General features: G+C 40.5%; 1 protein-coding gene across 3 annotated transcripts in view; it reads right to left on the bottom strand.

Moving 5' to 3' along the window:
• The window catches only part of GRK5 (G protein-coupled receptor kinase 5), a 648,325-nt gene that overhangs the window by 141,471 nt on the left and 486,380 nt on the right, over positions 1 to 20,474 (bottom strand). For all 3 annotated transcript variants that reach the window (XM_078643914.1, XM_078643917.1, XM_078643915.1), the window contains exons 7-9: positions 6,058 to 6,121; positions 4,429 to 4,569; positions 1,522 to 1,712 (exon numbers count right to left, since the gene is read on the bottom strand). In XM_078643914.1, the coding sequence (XP_078500040.1) occupies positions 1,522 to 1,712; positions 4,429 to 4,569; positions 6,058 to 6,121 (396 nt within the window). The remainder of the gene's footprint in view (positions 1 to 1,521; positions 1,713 to 4,428; positions 4,570 to 6,057; positions 6,122 to 20,474) is intronic.

The raw sequence follows: 20,474 nt of genomic DNA, 5'->3' as shown, positions 1-20,474 counted from the left end.
CACTGTCAGTAAATGAGGGAAAACGTGGTGCACCCATCCGGGACACAGGACATGTCCCAGACCTCACTCATATCACTGGACAGGTATAGGTGTCTATGCACATATTAGATTAGTGTCAGGCTAGGGGCAAACAAAATCAACAGTCAGTATACCAGAAACTTGCAGGGCAGGTATACATGACTATATATACCATGAATAGGACATTCTCGTCCTAACAACAAGAATCCGATTGGTCTAGGAGGAATTATTATTTTCCCTCCATTCACCATTAGGCATCATTCAAAGCGGTTAGAAAATAATCCTAGTGGGGGATGTCCTAGATATGCAGAAAATGACCTTAATACACAATATAGAGCAAGGTTTGTGAACTCACGCTTTAGTTCATGAATTAAGTCTTATAGCTTAGGGCGTGAAAATAATTTGCTGAGTAATGGCCAGACCCAAACAGTGAATGAATCAGATATCAGCAGTTCTCAAACCAAATACAGATCAGCACCTCAAAGAGGTTGAGCTCCTCTGAAGAACGTGAATGGCAGCAAAATATCATATCTGGAAAGTATCGTACTGAAAATTAAACCGTTTAATTGAAAAGGGAAAACATAATTGAAAATTGGTCTATATTTCACTACTACATTAATATTGAGACGCAAAATGAAACATGCAAGGACTAAGTCTACCATAATGCTGCGAGGTCTTACTGCCTCTTTATTTGGGCAATGTCACAATCTGCATTTGTGTTTTGTAAACCTGTGGCTTCTTGGGTGTGCGTTCTGAGCTGAGGGGTTAGTGTAGTCCTTGCTATGCAACATTCAAAGTCTGCTCCACCCAACAAGGTGAAGTTCCTTTCAAGAGTCTTAATGGAAGAGAAACATAATGATGTCAAGAAAGTACCTTAGTGGAAACTGAACAATTAAATGCAACAAGTTTGGTCAATATTTTATTCGTTAAAGGAGATTGAGAAACATAATGAAAGATACATGAACAATGATGGTAAAGGACCTTCCTGACAGCAAATGTCTCTGCTACTTTGTTTGATTGCTACCACAATCTGTTTTTGTGTGTTATCACGCTTGCAGGAGCAGCTCCAGTATTTAAATTAGGACGTGACTTAACACGTTGCGGCGATTAGCCTTTCTCAATAAACCGTAAACATCGTGCCCTATTTCCCACCGATATATTGATGTGTGCAACAAAAGAAATACTATCCATAAAGGTATGTACATTCTCTGCAAAATTTACAATTTTGATTCTTCCTTATTTGATAATATACATTCAAGATATATATCTTCATTTTTCGAATTAATTTTCAATCTCACAACAATAATACATTAACAAAAAAGGATAGAGAAGACAGACCCACATTAGAAAATTCGGCAACATTATGTGAATGTGCGAAAAGTGATATATATATATATATATATATATATATACACACACACACACATCTCTATATATATTGTTCCAACCTTTCAAAGAGAAAATGTGTCCCTCAAACTCCGTGCCCAATGCCCCATCACTCACCTGTACACTATGTTCTCCTTGTGCAGATCGGCCAGGCCACACAAGATCTCCGCTGCATAGAAGGACGCACGCTCCTCCTCGAAGCCCGGGTTTCCCATGCTGTAGATATGGAACTTTAAGTCCCCACCATTCATTAATGTCAGAACGAGGCACAGTGCATCCTTCGTTTCATATGCATAAGCTAGGTTCACCTACAGAAAAACGGGTTACAAAGTATATAGGTGGATGAAGACACTGGTCCGATTCAGATACATGTGCTTGCAAATGTCAGCTCTCGAAACAGTGAGCGAAAGAGGAGAAAAACACCATTAATTGAAATATAGTTTCTCCTTCTCCAAAACAGAAAGATACATTGTTTCTGCAAAATAATGCCATCAGTCAACACTAAATTTATAGCACAATTAGTACACAAAAATGTCAATCTATTCTTGCAATCTGTCTTTAAAATCAGTGTTGCTACAAGAACCACGTTAGCAGTGAGTCCATTCTATACTGAAATTATTTGCATTGTAAGAAATCTTCCTATGGAATCGTATTTGAACTTCTGTCACTGAACACATAATTGACGTACACCAATTTTGTGTGGCCTTTGAGACAGCTTTAGAAATCATTAAAAAAAAAAAAATATATATATATATATATATTTTTTTCTTTTTTGACGAAGCCGCAAGGCGAAACGCGTCTGTCTGTCGGGGGGGGGAGGGTTGGGGGTGTGAGGGGTCTACAATAAAGAACTTTCGTAAGGATACTTGTGTGCTCTCCTGTTTCAGCCGATAAAAGGCTGTTTGTGTTGGAATATATATATATATATATATATATATATAAATTTACACTGACGAAGGCGGCAACGCCGAAACGCGTTTGTAATCCTTGTTATGCTGCAGAGCTATGAATAAAATGGCTAACCACGCTAAAGCGACTTCGAGTGCTCTTCTTTGAGATGAGTCCCGGGTACGGAGGGGCTTAAGTGTTTGAGAAATGTATATATATATATATATATATATATATATATATATATATATATATGCCACTCAAGGGGGACCTCTTGAGTTAGATAACCAGGGGGGCTCCCCTGGTTTATTTGTTGGCATCAAATGATTTTGCTAATGATGACTTTCTTCATATTTAGGCTTTTTTGCTAAGTTTACATTTTGGAATTTATTTAGTACAATAGCCACCGCTTGCTTTCTTTTTGTACAATATCAATTAGTTTACATTTATTGTCCCCCGGACGGGATTAATGTGAGTTTTGTAGAACTTGCACTTTATTCACTTTATGGCTGTCAGTTAAAGGCAAGGCAACCATAGCATGTATGTTGTTGAGTATTCTTAGTCTATACATCTGTGATGATTTTTTTATCTTAATTATAGTAGGAGTATAATGTAGTGATCATGCTTCTATTTAATTAATCAGAATATTTGCACAGTAATTTTGTAATTTACATTTATTAATTATATTTACAAAAAATTGTTTCAAAGTATGATCGTATTTTATGACCTGTTTACAGTATTTGTACTGCTATATTTTGCTCTCACCATGGACTAAATGTACCTTGCTGTTTTTCCATGTTATAATGTTGCCAGTGCCCTGTGATGAACTTTGCTTCACTTGTGTAGTCTGTTTATTATGTTCATCACCAGTCAGGTGACAGCCTATCACGTGATGGTCTGGGAAAGTTCAAATATTTGCTTGTAACAATTGACTAGCGTTTTTGTGAACAAGGTGACTGGGATCGCCGAAAAGCGTCTGTCCAAGTTGCACGGAGCAATTTAATTGAAAAATAAAATTCATATTGCCAGCTACTCTCAGCGTATTCAAGTGTCAGTTTTCTCCGAGGTTGCCTGCGAAGCAGTTTGGAGCGTAACTTGATATATATATATATTCACACACACGTGTGAAGGGCCTTTAGGCCAGCTGTCTTCATCCATTAGTCTGTATAGTCATTCACATTTTGCTTAATTCAAAGATGCGTCCGTGTGTGCACACAAATGGGTAGCCAGCTTTGAAAGTTATTGAAAACGTTACTATTCCAAGATGGCTGACATGCTTTCACTATCGTGTCAGTCAATCACATACTACTTAACATGTATACACCTACGGGCAGACATCTTTGTTCCCCTACTTTATTAATGATAAACAATGGAAAATAAAACAACAAGAGGTACAAAGTTCCCCAAGGGAGATAGGAAGGGTAAGGGATACCTAGCGTGAGAATAGAGGGGGAGGAGAAAGGAGAATTCCCCTTTTTGGAACTAAAACCCTCACACACCCAGCAAGCTAGGTGTCATGCTTCATCATATGGGTTTTTCTCCTCATCAGACTGGCGCTGCAATGTCTGACGGGCACCCACGAAGGGGCTCTTTATCGGAGATCTTTTGTTCCTGCCAGTTTTTGCATGTGGGTATGAGGGTTTTATTAAAAAACGTTGTACCTCTCGTTGTTTAACGTTCTGTCAGGGCTTGTACACTGACCCCGTTAAAAATAGCCCCATTGGGTTCCCCAATTTGTTGATAAAACAATGGAAAATGACATAAGATGGCATGTCTTGTGTATACAAGCACTGACATAGCCAATGGTTCAGTGGGCCTGGAGGCCAGGCATATTGGCTTTGCAAAAGCTCGTTCTTTTATTTGTGACACATAATATCGACAGGCAAGCTCAGAAATATTCTAACATAGGATAACCAAAGCCCTCTTGGTCTCCTTGTACTTGTGAGACATAACATGCCGTCATGCATTTGTATTTTAGGATATCTGAAGAGACATTGTAAGCAAATTCAAATATGATACTGCACAACTGTCATATCCCTAGGGTTACTCCAAGGGGCAAATGGTTTATGCAGAGCACAAAGTGTGCAAGCAGATAACACACAATGAGTGAAGACCACATGCAAAGAAGATACTCACAACAAAGCGGCTAGTGACCTTCTCCAGAATCTGCTTCTCATTCAGAGCCATTGATTCTCCTTTCCTCTTTTTTATCCTTTTCTTTTCCAGTCTTTTGCAGGCATACATCTTTCCTGTTGCCCGAACTTGGCAAGCACAAACCTGATGCGCAAACAAAAAAAAGAAAGAATGAGGCAGACTCATGCTGAGGCATTAACAAAGGCATTTTACTCATCCTGATAATCAGAAATCAACATGTTAACAAACAGGCTACATCCTATGACCTAGGTAAATCATGTTTACACCATCTCACAAACTCCTTATGTCCCTTCTTCGACTCTGTACTCCGGGTCGAGGATCCATAGATGATCATATTATAAGAGAACCAGACCATCAAAAACATGTTACTGTTCATTAACAAGGTTACATCTTTGACTTTGTACTATAGAGTGAGGAACTACAGCTTCACAAACTTCAAGGCGTTAGCTAGAAAGATTATATATATATATATATATATATATATATATATATATAATGTCACAAACTCTGTAATGTTAATCACATAGGTTCTTTTGACTCCCTCCAGTGGCCCCAGATCAACAGAGGAACGTAATCAGAGTTTCATAATGGGGTAATCAGAAAAGTTGCTAATCTAATTCAGTTCTACTGACAGAGTATCCACAGAGGCCTATAATCTAAAAACCTTTTGAATTCAAAAGTTTTAATTATGAAGATTATGAAGATTACTTCTACAGCTCCCTAAAACGACCCCAGAATTGATAAAGGAACATAATCTAAAGAACTTCACATACCTAAAGAGGATTATCAGCAGGCCCACAAAGATTCATTAACAACAATGTCTTTTCTAACTGTATCCCATCTGTGCTGAATACTTCCTACACACACACAAATGTATACACTTCACCCATCTACAGATTCGGACATGACTGATCCCACCAAAGCCACGCACAAGCAGCTCTTTTCTAACTTACTCCTAGAGTCGGACAGATATCCACAGAATCAGGAGCGCATAACCCTGTAGTAAAGATCCTCGGCACATTGCCCTGTGGCCTGACAGATAGCTATGCTTAGCTGATCTGGTGGCTCAGCAGATTAATGCATCCGCGACAGGGGCCCGTGTTTAACCAGGTCTGACTTCCGGGGGCCTCTCTCAGCCTTTTATCCTCAGGTTTATCCACTGAGCACCATTGGGTTGAGTGACCATAAACATCTGTTATCAGTGGCAATGATCTGCTTAGGCGGTGAATAAACATTTTACTTAAAAACGTTTGTTCTACACAGCTCCATAATGGAAGTATTAAATGGCTTGTGACAGCCCTTAGGGATCCAGAGAGAACAATAGACAAACAGATCCTCTATAACTGACACATATACTAAAAATAATTAGTACACTACTTTCTTTTAGTCCGTCCCATCATACTGTACACATCTTGCCAGTTCCTTGTTCCTTTACTGATCACACCCTTTACTATTTAAATCCATTTCCTGAATAATCTGTCAACGAGGAGTATTAGGAAGACAAGCACTTCATGCCTAATACACTTGCTTAGGTTGGTTGAGGTTCATACAGGGAAAACCTAAAGTTTATGGCTCTTTCCATCTCACCAACCACAGAAGACCAGCACTCACCTCTCCAAAACCTCCTTTCCCCAGCACTCGGTATTGCCGGAATGTGTTTTTCGTTACAGGTTGCCTTAAGAAAAAAAAACAAGAAACACTTTATAAGGACATGTTTTGGTTGCCTTTTCACACAAGAGCACAGACAATAACTCTACGGGTCCTTCACATACCAATGGGGCGAGGAAATGAGGTATGGGACACCTGTATGCTACCAAAAGATTAAGTCTATTCAGTGAACACCCTCTGAAGCCCAGGGAGCGGATGAACACACTCCCCTTAAGCTCGCCATGTTTCTAAAATGATTACACAAGAGCGCGCTCACACCACTGTTAGAGTTTCATGTCTTGTGCTTTGCACTGTGATTGGTATTGTGGCATCAACCTGTGCGTCATAAAGGCAACACTACTTAAGGATGATGTGCTTTACAGAATACACAGAAAAAAATATGCAGAAAAAATAAATAAGTTGAGGCTTCTAAGTTCCAACATACACAAAGGATGTGGTCCGTAGGGCGCAGCAGGACCCCTTTCACCCGTGGTGCCACTGAACCAGTACCCGTTAGGTTAAAAATGCCTGTTAGATGTAGGATTGTTCGTCACAATTTATATGAACAGGGCCTTAAACACATCACACTGCCAAAAGTAAACTACTCAACAGATCCTTAAAACATTAAACTTTTAAAGTTAACCTAGATTCACCCAAACTTTATTTTTTATTTATCATAGAATTTTATTTACCCCACTCGCCTTATCCCGTTTCACATCAGACACTCCCTCCTCCTGTTGGTCATGTCCATTCCCCTCTGCTGATCTCAAACACATGCTGTTCGACTGCCCCCCTATTTCCAAGTTCTGGCAGTTGGTCTGGAAGCAAATTCAAATAATTTTTCGATTCCAGATCCCCTTTTCACCTCTACTAGTTTTTCTAGGTTTCCTCTCGCCAGAACTTTCCCATCCTCCCAGTCATTACTCTTTACTTGACCTTTTCCTTGCTGTAGCTTTTCATACCATTACCTCTAACTGGAAACAAGCTACAAATGTTACCTTTCAATCCTGGTGGAAAGCAATTTGTTTTAATCACCGTTTAGACACCAATTACGTCTCCCCCATATCCTTGGCTATTAAACGGGACCTACTTTGGCTCCCTTTGGTAACATATCTTTCTTCTTCTGCTCCAGCTCCTCCCTCTCTTGCTCCACAAATAGCTGAAGTTCGTAAACCCCCATGATTTCCTTATTACTTATATATTCATTTGTGTTTGATTGATATTGCTATTGTATTCATATACATTATACTTTTGCTTAAATGTTCCTGTTTTTTATGATATGTTCATGCTTATACTGCTTATTTTTTGATATTTTTATTTCTATTGTTTATTTCTGCCATTTGCTTATTGTAACTCTTCTTTTCCTTCCCTCCCTTTCCCTTAATTTCCCCTTTTCCATTCTTAAATAAATCAAACTTAAAAAAAAAAGTTACCCTAGATTTAAAAAACCCACACAGAAATGATCGTTTTCTTTGTTATTCTGAAACAAGACATACAGACCCTTCACCCTTACTTGCATTCCTACCATCTGCGTTTTTTCATTTTTGTATTGTCACCTGTGAGATGATTCGCTTTCTATAAACTCCTACCAGCACCACATTTTTAGGTCGAGCCTAGAGCCAGCGCGCATGCGCTGCCCTGCGAGACTTGTAGTGGAGTAAGGAATAGAAGCTCCACCCACTCTCCCCCTTATTTGCCATTGTAAATGCTGGCATCTGATTCATAAATAGGCTTGTCAGTCCCTCCTTAGTATCGACTCTTTTCATTTGTCACCTCCCATGGTGACTGATCCCCTTTACTTCGGTTGTTACACAGTACGTGTTATTTAGACTGTAAGCACTATTTTCTTTATCCTGTTTCTCTTACTGCAGACACGACGTGCGTTGGTGCCTTCTTTACCCCAGCCCTGCTCTCCCTCCTGTTGTAGTGTCTTCTTTACCCCCGCCCTCCCTCCCGTTGTTGTGCCTTCTTCACTCCCGTGCCCTCCCTCCCCTTGTCTGTGGCTCCCCCCCACCCCACCGCCCCCTCCACTAAAGCCTGTACGCCGTCCCTTTGTCCGTGATGCCTACCATTTGCAATGCAATAGGTCTCGCATTTACGCAAGTTTGAGGTATTGGCATTGTAAATAACAATGCCTTTTATTTATGTATTTGTTTTTAAAACATAAATAAAACACATTGTCATTTACAATGCCAGTAGCTTAAACTTGCGTAAATGCGAGACCTATTGCATTGCAAATGCTTGTTCTTTATGTCCTCCCTTTCATTGTATTATCCCCTTTCCGACTGAACCCTGCTAGCGCGGACTGTGCTGCTCCTTTTTCTCTCCTGTTTTCCCCACCCTCCGTTCAGTGCTAACTCATTCTGAGTTTTGTAGTGTAGTTCCTATATTCCCAATAGGCTCTGCGCATTGGAATAATATCTTCAGTAGTGTAGACGTAGGACTGAGGTTAACTAGGTCTTTTACTGACGATATTAGACTTAAAGTTTTATGTGCCAGCTAGCTCAGAGTTCACTAGAAACTTTCTCGAATAAGCGAGGAGGAGTTTAACCTCCCTGGATAGACAAGAAGGGATTTAGTTTCTGACAACCATAGAACATGACAACTTTGCTCTCCCTGATCAAGAGTATATCTCTAGAGTCGTGTGAAAACAAAAGACAGCTATTTTACTCAGTCAATACGTGCATACTTAGTTTCACCAGATTGCAGAGAAAAGGAGAGACGGGCGTTTTCAATAAAAGGTGTTATTTATTGATCAGTCTCTTTTCTCATACAAGAGAAATGAATCGCTACAATTGTAATATTTATAGTTAAGTAAAATGTATACAGTAAAAGCAGGATCATAAAATAATACTGTAAAAGCATTGATATGGTTTCTTAGCCATATGTTACTTTAAAATGGATAGAAGATATACATACATATATACATTGACTAATCGTACTCAACTGGTGCTTCTAACTACGCCTACCCCGGTGTACCTGACCTAAGTCTAATACATGGGAGGGAGTAAGTAAGTAGCAGTTTAAGTTAAGTTTGTTTTGCCAAGAGTCTGACTCAAGAATTCTCTGTAAGGGGTTAGTCAGTTCAGTACCTGGGATTTAGAAGGCAGGAGGGCTGGTATCTCTTTCTCAGGACTCGGTATCCCAGTCACCCGCGAAGGTGGGCTGGAAACGCTGGAGGCTGGATTTCTCGGCAAGAGAAAAGACAGTGTCTTTCCTCAGCGCGTCAAAAAGGGAGGGGCAGCGTCCGTGGGCTCTCGCATCAGCTGGGCTCTCCGGCAAGTAGTCGCTGCTCCAAGCTCATCACCACCGTGTGTTTACTTAGGGCAGTGTCGGTATATTTATACCTGAGAGGTGCCGGGTTTGACGTAAGGATGGACATAAGACGTCAATTAAGAACTGGTCGTTCTCACATTCTTTGCAGGAGTTCTCGAACGAAATCAAAACAATAGCAGCGGGGATTTCCCAGGTTTGCTGGAGGCTTGGTTTGTTTAGAGAACTCGGTGTGCTTTCTAGGGGGCTGGAGGAATAGTGCTTGCTTAATGTGACAGCATGCGCTATGACCGATTTATGAAACGGGTTTCTGTGCCGTTGTATGGATATTAGTGATTTATAACCGGACAAGGGTCAGAAATTGGAGTATCGATACAGGTCCCTATATAAACACACTACACCCATTCCACGAATTCATGTCCATATTTACTAACCTAATCAATAGTAAACATAACTAATAGTGCATGTGTATACCGAACCACCCCAAAATACATTTTTTGCATTTAAAAAAATAGGCATATTCGAAATACACGAAAAATGAGTACAGGTACTGTATGCATTCAAGCAGTGTAATCATTAAAAAAAAAAAAGATGCACAATTTATATCAGCATGAATGATTTGCGAAAATAACACATGAAATGGCTCTTAATACAGAAGAAAAAGTGCGAGACCACTTCATCACATATAAATACAGTTACTCGTAAATGTGCTAGAGGCTGAGGTAAATTATTGTCTCTAGAGTTCCTAAAAATAGAAGCTCTGTTCTCTAGGAATAGTTTTACTTTAAGCAGAAGATAAGGGGCAAAAGGTCAATATTTTGGGTTTTGGAAAAAAGTTCTCGTTTTCAGTGAAGAATGAAAAAAAATGTTTTCAGTTTGTTTGTTTCTAAAACTGAAGGCCAAATTCAGAGGTCAGGGAACGCTGTGTGCACGTTTGTTTAAAGTCACTCTCTCTGTTCTGGTGAAAACATCATTTCAGACAGATTTTCAAAAAAACAGTTTACCGCTTCAGGTGAAAGTTCGACCAAGTTGGAAAATGTCGCTACCATGCAGTCGTGCGCATGTTCGCTTTCAGTGATGTTTTGATCAGCATTGCTTACAGAAGGCCGTACCTGGTTGATGCTGCTCTCATCTTGTACTTCACTACCCTTCAATCGTAGTGGTGAAGTCTCCACGAATGCCGTCATCAGGATTGGTAGCCGCTGGGGACAGCACAATGCATGAGCCTTTACTGGACCCAACAAAGTATCTGCATCCAATGGTACTTCTGATTGTAGTGTAAGACATGTGTCCAACACGCATTCCTCGCCGCACAGCAAGCATCTTAATACAGGTAAGACACAATTCTGCCATATGGGTCTGAACGAAAGAAACCAGGTCATATTCAGATCTCGTAGCCGGGCTAATCCAAGGACTTTAGTTATGCGGTCCCGGTAGCGTATAGCTAGGATCGTTTCTTTCATTGTTGCTGGAGTCTTGTCTGTGACATGGCTTGCCATAATGAAGCAGGAGTAGCAAAAATAGGATGCCTGCTACGAGTCCCAACAGGAGTGGAAGTCCGCCAAAGACAGAATGGACGAAATTGGGAATTATTCCCAGGACTGCTTTGAATGGAGTTAACAGTCCAGGAAAAACGGACTTAAATACACTCGCGATACCATTTGTATCTGAAATATTTAAGATTTCGCTTAGCATTTCTGCGAAGTGTAGCGGGCAATTTGTTGATAACAATGCATGTATCTCTCCCGTTGTCCTTGCAACTTGGAGATCATACGTTTCTTTTGATGACGTCAAGTGAACTGGCGTCTGTAGGAGCACAGTCTTCATTCTGCTTAAAGTATCAATTCGAGATATTCAAACTGGGCCAAATTTTTCCCTCCCTGTCTGGAGTGTCATTCGGGAACAATACTCGCTCACAGCAAGTGACCATGGACCTCACGCTTACTAGATAAGGTCTTCCTGGCAGTAAGCCACAACATCTGTGATCTACAATTAGAATGTAACTCCCGTTAGAAAGTCTTCTAAAGAATGGTTCTATTTTTGTTGCAGGTGTGCCGAGTTGGTGACATGAAAGGTTATTTGAAGTCCCCTCACAGGCCCCATGTAAACTTATACCCTGACACAGAAGTATACCACTTAGTGATTTTTCACAATTGTTACCACTAAGAAATACACTCTGTCCTTTTTCACTATAACATGTGTGTGTGTAAGGTAGGTTCCATGTTGACTTAATGTATCCTTTACCCAACCTTTCATACTGGCCTGCCTGTATATATTTCTGGCAGTATCGAAATTGGAAAGTCGTTATCGAAATAGTTATGATTCCATGTATTATCCATTCAATGACAGGTCGTTCTGACATTGTCAATGGTAATCTCTCAAGTTTTTCAATGCTCAGAATTGTATACTCTGCACCCTTTTGTGCCAAGCTGATTTGTGTATCAGTAAGGTTAAAGATACCGAATAATGACGTTGTGTTGATTAAACGCCAAGGCACGTAGCCTGAACGCAGATTTTGTAACGTCCAGCCAAGCTGTACAATAGAACGCAATTGAGACTGACCGTGTTGTAACATCATTAAGTCTTGCTCTATTATATCGATTGCAGATGATACAATACTGTCCAGTGAATATATTCTGGAAGACAGAGTCATTAACCCATTGTCCACAACAGAAAGTGATTTTTCCAAATTAACACGGTCAATTTCCCGTATTTTCTCTGCTGTTTCAATTTGAGTTACTTTCCAAGCTTCGTTGTAAGCTGCATATATAGATGCCGCTATGAAACGTTTTTGACGCTGTTTGCGTGGTCCCATAATGAAATCACGCAAGTCAGCACCTTCTTTAAGTAAAGTCAAGTGTTGCTTAATTTCTGCCAGTGTGGATGTTCGTAGCCATTCGAGGCAGAGTTTCCCTACACTGTATGTAGTTACAATCCCTGGATGTTGTCTCTGGGAGTATCTAGGGTCTGGCCTGGTTATTGTGAACCCCTGTTTTTTGTTCAGGAATCCATCTTGACAGTTATTCGTGTCTGTGGGCCAGATCAACCATTTTTTCCAATCAGGATGTGTTCTGTTTTGGTTAAAAATATGGGATACGTCTATCTCAACATCTGTAGTGCTATTACTGTCAGGTGTTGGCTTTGGAATAGACGGTTTGTTTAAGTCTTTAATTTTGGCTAGGCCAAAACAGGTTGTTTGTTGAATTGTGTCATTCAAGAATATAATTTGTTCTGGGATCATGCAGGCTCTAAACAATGATTCTATACCTTTGACCTGCCATTCTCTTGTACCCCAGATTGTTTTTGTTTCAATGTTATTGTTCCAGAAATCAAAACCGAATGTGTTCATTTTGTCAAAAAATGCCTCTGAATAGATTAATTTTGTATTTGTGAGCATGGTTTTCATTCCTGTCTTATTTAACAGTTTGAAATAAAAAGTTTCTGCATTACTTGTGTTAAACCCTGAGAAATATGGACATTTTTCATAAAATGTTTTCGAACTGCCTTTTGGTGGAGTTGCACAATGTTCCCATTGGTTATAATTAAAAACCTTTCTAGGTTGAGCAGATTTATGCAGATAATGGTTACCATAGTGGTTGTAACAGTACATCTGGTCATAATTAGATGAACCCTGTAAATAATCATGTTCTGTAAATTTAGCTGACATCACTAGATCTGACATCATATCATTAATACTTTCAAAGTCCCAATCATCAGCGAATGTGCTTGATTTTACAAAGTCACTTAGTGAAATCTTGAAATGATGAGGATACTTCAGGAGCTCAATCGGGCCATAGATTTCGTAATCAGTTTTGTCCCATGCTACCCCACCGGGTATAGGATTGGCTGTGAAGTTTACTGAAGAAAGTTCTCTTTTCTCGATGTGTGAAGACTTGTGTGGTTTCAGGACCAAGTTGATTTTCTGACTTGCTGTGTCCATTGTAACACATTTTCCCTCAATGAAATGACCCAAGTATAGTACCAGGATGAGCCAAAGTATGAGGACAAATACACCTTGTGCCACCCAAAATTCAATCCATGGAGAAATCAGATAGGTTTCTTGTAGTTGATGAAAGAGTTCTTTTGCTTTGTCTTTAAAAGTCTTTGATGTTGTCGGCTGTTCCTCAGGTTCGCTCGGATCCTCAGAAAAATCATCGAAGTTGATGAAGTAGCCTGATGCTGTTCTGTCAATTGTTTCAATTGCTTCTGGATTCCTTTTTGTTTTGGAATTTTCTTTGTTTCATTAGCATAGTCTGTGGTTACATCATTGTAGACTGGTGTTTCTTGATGTAAGATTTGGATTTGGGTTTCAAGAGGTTTAAGTTCCATGGCTTTGTTGCATAGTCCTTGTTGATTCACTGTAGGTTTATCAAATGTGATTAGTCTCTCAGTTTGAACCTCTGTGTTTGTAGCAAACTTTGGTGTTCTGCTATTTCTTGGGAGTCCACTCGGCCTACTACTTATTATCGGCCACATGATTGTGGTTTAACCAGGTCGATTGAAACAACTCGGTTCTCCTTTTTACCAGCAAGGGGCGGTAATACAACTGATCTTGTTCCGTTGATAGCTAAGACAGGTACTGCTTTTCTGTAAGAAGGCCCAAATTCCTTCTTTACCGCGATCTTCTCTCTGACCAGATCCCCGATTTTTGGAATCCAGACAGGCCTTGCTGGGACAGGTGGTTTTTCTTCAGTGGCTGTTGGCTGTTGTTTCAATTTTATGTTGCTCAGGTCTTTTCTTGTTTCATTTAAGTCCTGTAAAATAGCCAAACGATCTTTGATATCAAAGCATTTTTCTTTAACCACTGAAGTTTGACTATCGAGGTCCTGGATTAACATTCTAGTCCCAAACAATAGTTCGTACGGACTGAGACCTCTCAGAGAATTTCTTGGCAGATTATTAAGACTACGTTGGACACTTATTAAATGTTTGACCCACCCAGCTCCCGAACCTAATACCTTTGCCGTTATAGATTGCTCTATGCCTTGGTTTTTTCTTTACACCATCCCGTTTCCCACAGGAAGGAAGTGATAAGAGTCCCGCAATGCAATGCCCATGCTGGCCATGCCCCCCCATAAGCTCGAGAACTAAAAGCAGGGTAATGGTCAGAATGTAGCATGCCCCATGCGTATATGCCATTATAGACTCGCAAATCTTTTTATAACAGTTCAGACGTCAGCCGAGAGCTGGGGTCTACATTTTAAGTGATGATAGTCTCTATATGTTAATTTGACGCATTAATCTAACTGGGTTTTATATATTTATTGTTTAATCCAGTCTTGAGCGAAACGCCATGGTAAAACACCGTCTCGGTCGCCACTGCGATCTCTGTTGCAGTTTGGACAGTTTTTTGCAAATATGTGATGTTGCAGGCTCATTCCTGGCCACCAGTATGTGGATTGCAATTCTTCCAGAGAATCTTTAAGCTTGAGGTGTCTAAGACCCTCACCCATATGTGCGTCTGCTATTAACAAGCCTCTCCTGTTCGTGTTTGGAATTACTCTATCCCCCACTCCAGGGATTTGAGCAAAAGGAACGGAGTTTGCATCGATTATGTATGTATAATTGAGTGGATAGGTGATGGGTAGCGCTGAGCAGTCGCCTTTTGATGACGTTTTCACCGCCAGCATTGTTTCCCCGTCAACGTATTTTCCTGAACGCTTTTTTGTAGCTACGGGAGCCTATTTAGTTGCTTCCGCTGTGGCTGTCTCAGCCAATGAATTCCCTGCAGCGTGAACGCCATCACGCTGATGACTCAATGAATGTATCACGTGAGCCTTTGGTAGTTCTTTCTGCAAAATAACTACTTGTTCCCAAAGCGATTTTTGCTTTATTGTGGCACCTGTGTCATCTTTGTAACCGTTTTGAACCCAGTTCTGCAAATCTTTATTGTATGATTTGACGCAGTAATATGATTCGCACACTATTAGTGTCGGGAATTCGCGATCGGCATTATCTAGCGCCATTTTTAACGCTATTATTTCAGTTTGTTGTTCTGAATTATTTTCCACTGAATGTGTTTTAGTTACCAGAGGTCTCAATTTACCTCCACGCCACACGTATTTAACAATTTCGCATGTGGCGTTATAGGCTTGCTTTCCCCAAACCGAGGGTTGTGCATGTCCATCTGTATATATTACACAGGCGTACTGTCGTATGGGCAGAATGTCGGTTGGCAGAGGATATTCTCTTTCATATTCTAGATTTTTTAATTTTTTCATTTCCGGGTCAAAGTAGTATTTCACTCTGTCTGTAGCAAGAGAATTTTCCCATTGTATCCATTTTGGATTTAATGCCATAGTAGGTAAATTACATGGGCTTGTTAATGCCTCAAAGGCTGATTCTGCTGTTCTGACTGTAATCCGTCTGCCGTCAGCTTGGTCTCTTTCTCTTGCTACAGCCGTTTGAACCGCATGAACAATGTTTTTCTTAATGCTGAATGTTTTTTCAGCTTCTGTGTAGTGTGATTTTTATGCTATTGGTACCGTTTCTCCCTCATTAGAGGTTAGGTATGTGAATCCGCATCTTCCTGGGATGACCCGAATCACAAGGTTGCGTGTGTTATCGCGTGTTTGCAATTTTGTTTTAGCTAACATGTCTGTTTGTAAGGATCTCAAAATTTCTGTGTGTTTTTGAGTCCATTTGATTGTTTTAAAATCTGGTTTTATTAGGTCATAGAGAGGTTTAACCCTCTCTGCATAATTTAGAATGTAAGTTCTACCGAAATTCAGGAAACCTAGAATTGATTGTACGTTTTTCAGCGTTCTTGGTGCTTGGATTACGGCACATTTCTCTAGGAAATTGTCTGCCAGGCTTTTGCCTTCACTTGATAGTTCATATCCTAAAAACAGGACAGTTAGATGGGCAATTCTTGACTTTTTGAAGTTGAATTTATAACCCTCTGCTGCGAACCCAAGTATTATGGTGTTCACTCTTTTCAAGTGAGTATCCAAGTCATCATCTGTTAGGTAGATGTCATCGACATAAGATAATGCCTCATCATCATACATTTGTAGTAATTCTGTTACTCTCGCTGAGAATAATCCTGGGCTGTTCTTGAACCCCTGTGGCAAACGACAGAAATTTTCTGCGAGCCATTTATTGAGAAAGCGGTCAAATATCTGCTTTCAGGTGCTATATTTTGACAAAAGAATCCATTAGAGATGTCTAATGTTGTTTTGTATTTTTTGCGCACTATGCTATTCATTAGTGCTGCACTGTGTGAGTTTTGTACTGCAAAAGTTTTGCAACATGAGTTAAGGTGTCTGTAGTCCAAAACTAGACGATATGAATCATCTGGTTTGGAGACAGGAAACAAAGGATTGTTCATTTGTGAGGTGCATGTTCCAATCACCCCCTGGTATTCAAGTTGATCTAAGATCTCCCTGACCTGTTTTTTAGCTTCTTGCTTAATTGGGTACTGCCTCTGTGCAGTTGGTTGTGATTTTAACTGGATTTTGTGAGGAAAAGAGTCCTCATCCCATCCCACATGGTTTTTATATAATGCAGGAGCTTGGGCTACTGCCCACTTTCTTGCAAGTGTATATTTTTTATGAATTGGAATGTGATTTGAGAAGGCAGGCATAATCATTTCTTCGCCATGAGGGCACTCCCTGACAAACTCCGGTGGCCAGTCTTTTTCAGCTAAAAGGATGTCATAGCCTTTGGAGAGGTTATCCCAAAATAGACCCCCTATTTTCCTAGTCTTATCTCCCTCTATACGTAATGTTATTTCGTATATTTTATGAGGTTTGCTAACTCTGGTGTCTGCAGTTTCCACCTGAATGTATTCATTCGTGTCCACTGTCTCCAGATGATTCATCAGGATCTTGCGAGCTATGCTCACTTCTGCTGTGCTGTCTAGCATTGTCTGAGCCCACCCTCCGTTTTTCAGCTGTGTCCTCAGGATCCTCGGCATGTTTGATTACTTTAATACTGGCTACCTTCTTCTTTGGAAATTGTAACTTTTTATTTTGATGAGCAGGGTCCTTGTCTTTGGACTTGAAGTGCTCTTCCCTTTGTTCTGACCGTCCTCTTCTTTGCGATTTCTGCGAGGAAGTCTGAAAAGATCGAGAGGGACGTGTATCAATATCTTGATATCTATCAGGTTTCTTCAAATTATCCCTATTTCTAAGGTTGTACTTTTTCTCAGAGGGCTCCCTCTGGGGAGACTTGTGTCCTTGGTCTGGAGATCTTTCTCTCCGCCGAGGAGACCTTCCTCTGGACTGGAATCTTTTTTTCTTTGGGAGTGGATTGTTTATTTCCATCCCAGCTCTTTTTTGGAGTTTTCAGATTATTTTTAATAAATACCTTTTCAGGATTTTCAGTTAGTTGAGGTTTCACTGGTTGCCCACCCAAACTATCTCTTCCTAGTTCTTCATAGGATTTTTCTATGATTCTGGCAAGTTCAAATGGTTGTTCTGCTATATCTGTTTCTTTCAACTTTTGGCGGATCGCCACAGATGCTGCTTCTCCTTTTATGTTGGATAACAATAAAGCTGAGACCTGCTTGAAGTCTTTCAGTAATTTCATACCCAGAGTTAAAGCAGGCTCTGGACCGTATTCATTTTGAATTTGTCTTAGCACATCTGGTATTACCGCCATGGACGGAACACCATGTGTTTTTGTGTAAATGGAAGCAAAGACTGTGCCCCAAGTGTCACAGTCCTCCACAAGTGGTGCGATCCCCATTGGAAGGCAGATAGTCAGAATTCTGTGTTTCTCAGTAGGGGTAGTATCCGGAAATACTGCCTCTATTTGAGTGATTTTCTGTACTAACCAGAATGGAATTTGTTCCCGTTTAATGGGTACTTTGCCTAGACAGGACTGTATGTTCTGTGGTGGTATTTTATTTGTGTTCCCCTGATGAGGGGTCAGCTGTGGAATTTTAATAGCTGGTTGGACTGTTGAAGTCCGCATTACATATTGGACTAATTGTCTATGTATTTTAATCAGTTGTTTTAGCTGTAGTAAAAGTTCTGGTATTGACATTTTTTCAATGTCTGGATGTGGTGTGTAGCTGGCTAGAACCAGCCACGTTGCTCCTGGTCTACCTAGTGGACCGAGCCTGGTGATGTGATCATTATGTTTTAGGGCGCCTTTAAACCAGAGCAGGTGCTCTTGGTATTTTAATGGTATTTCCACCTCCTCGAAAGGAGTGTACTCATCCGGTGGTTCCTCTATTTTGTAATAGTGGAACTCTTTTGTGACAGCGTTTGCTGCTGGATAGTTTATCCATGAAAAGAATACCTCTGTCTGCCGAAATTCGTGTGCCTCAATTACGAATATGACTGTACCACCTCTTGGTGTTAGTCCATTTTCTATAAGTTTTAGTGTTATAGTTTTTCTTATGCTGACCGGGATTAGTATTGCATCCGGGTCTTGCTGTAAGAGACTTGTGTCATCCGCTAGGAGTTGAGCTGCTAATCTAGCTGTCTCCCTATCTCCTTCACCGTCTGACATTTTACTGACAGGAAGGTTTTTTGTTGCAGATCAAGTTTACAAGGAAACAAAGATTAGGTGCACAATATTTTGGAACACTGTATCCTTCAACGTTGAATAAACCAAAAACCATACATAGGAGTCTCCTCCTACTAAGTTTGGCGGATTTTTTAACCTTTGACCCACTCCAGACGTCTTTGGAGTATTTATGGGAGAAAGGGTCTGTGTGAAAAAGCACGACTGAGTTACTCTAATGCCTTGCGTTAGTTTTATCGCCTTACCAAACGTTGGGCGCCATGTAGTGTAGTTGCTATATTCCCAATAGGCTTTGCGCATTGGAATAATATCTTCAGTAGTGTAGACGTAGGACTAAGGTTAACTAGGTCTTTTACTGACGATATTAGACTTAAAGTTTTATGTGCCAGCTAGCTCAGAGTTCACTAGAAACTTTCTCGAATAAGCGAGGAGGAGTTTAACCTCCCTGGATAGACAAGAAGGGATTTCGTTTCTGACAACCATAGAACATGACAACTTTGCTCTCCCTGATCCAGAGTATATCTCTAGTGTCGTGTGAAAACAAAAGACAGCTATTTTACTCAGTCAATACGTGCATACTTAGTTTCACCCGATTGCAGAGAAAAGGAGAGACGGGCGTTTTCAATAAAAGGTGTTATTTATTGATCAGTCTCTTTTCTCATACAAGAGAAATGAATCGCTACAATTGTAATATTTATAGTTAAGTAAAATGTATACAGTAAAAGCAGGATCATAAAATAATACTGTAAAAGCATTGATATGGTTTCTTAGCCATATGTTACTTTAAAATGGATAGAAGATATACATACATATATACATTGACTAATCGTACTCAACTGGTGCTTCTAACTACGCCTACCCCGGTGTACCTGACCTAAGCCTAATACATGGGAGGGAGAAGTAGCAGTTTAAGTTAAGTTTGTTTTGCCAAGAGTCTGACTCAAGAATTCTCTGTAAGGGGTTAGTCAGTTCAGTACCTGGGATTTAGAAGGCAGGAGGGCTGGTATCTCTTTCTCAGGACTCGGTATGCCAGTCACCCGCGAAGGTGGGCTGGAAACGCTGGAGGCTGGATTTCTCGGCAAGAGAAAAGACAGCGTCTTTCCTCAGCGCGTCAAAAAGGGAGGGGCAGCGTCCGTGGGCTCTCGCATCAGCTGGGCTCTCCGGCAAGTAGTCGCTGCTCCAAGCTCATCACCACCGTGTGTTTACTTAGGGCAGTGTCAGTATATTTATACCTGAGAGGTGCCGGGTTTGACGTAAGGATGGACATAAGACGTCAATTAAGAACTGGTCGTTCTTACATTCTTTGCAGGAGTTCTCGAACGAAATCAAAACAATAGCAGTGGGGATTTCCCAGGTTTGCTGGAGGCTTGGTTTGTTTAGAGAACTCGGTGTGCTTTCTAGGGGGCTGGAGGAATAGTGCTTGCTTAATGTGACAGCATGCGGTATGACCGATTTATGAAACAGGTTTCTGTGCCGTTGTATGGATATTAGTGATTTATAACCGGACAAGGGTCAGAAATTGGAGTATCGATACAGGTCCCTATATAAAAACACTACAGTTTAGGGGTTTCTCAATAGAGATTTCTATGCTTCTTCTCTCCCACCTTCTCAGAGCCCCCTCCTCACATTTT

Source organism: Lissotriton helveticus, chromosome 5_1, assembly GCF_964261635.1.
Source record: "Lissotriton helveticus chromosome 5_1, aLisHel1.1, whole genome shotgun sequence".
Lineage (NCBI taxonomy): Eukaryota > Metazoa > Chordata > Amphibia > Caudata > Salamandridae > Lissotriton > Lissotriton helveticus.
This window is presented reverse-complemented; position numbering and strand designations above follow the sequence as displayed.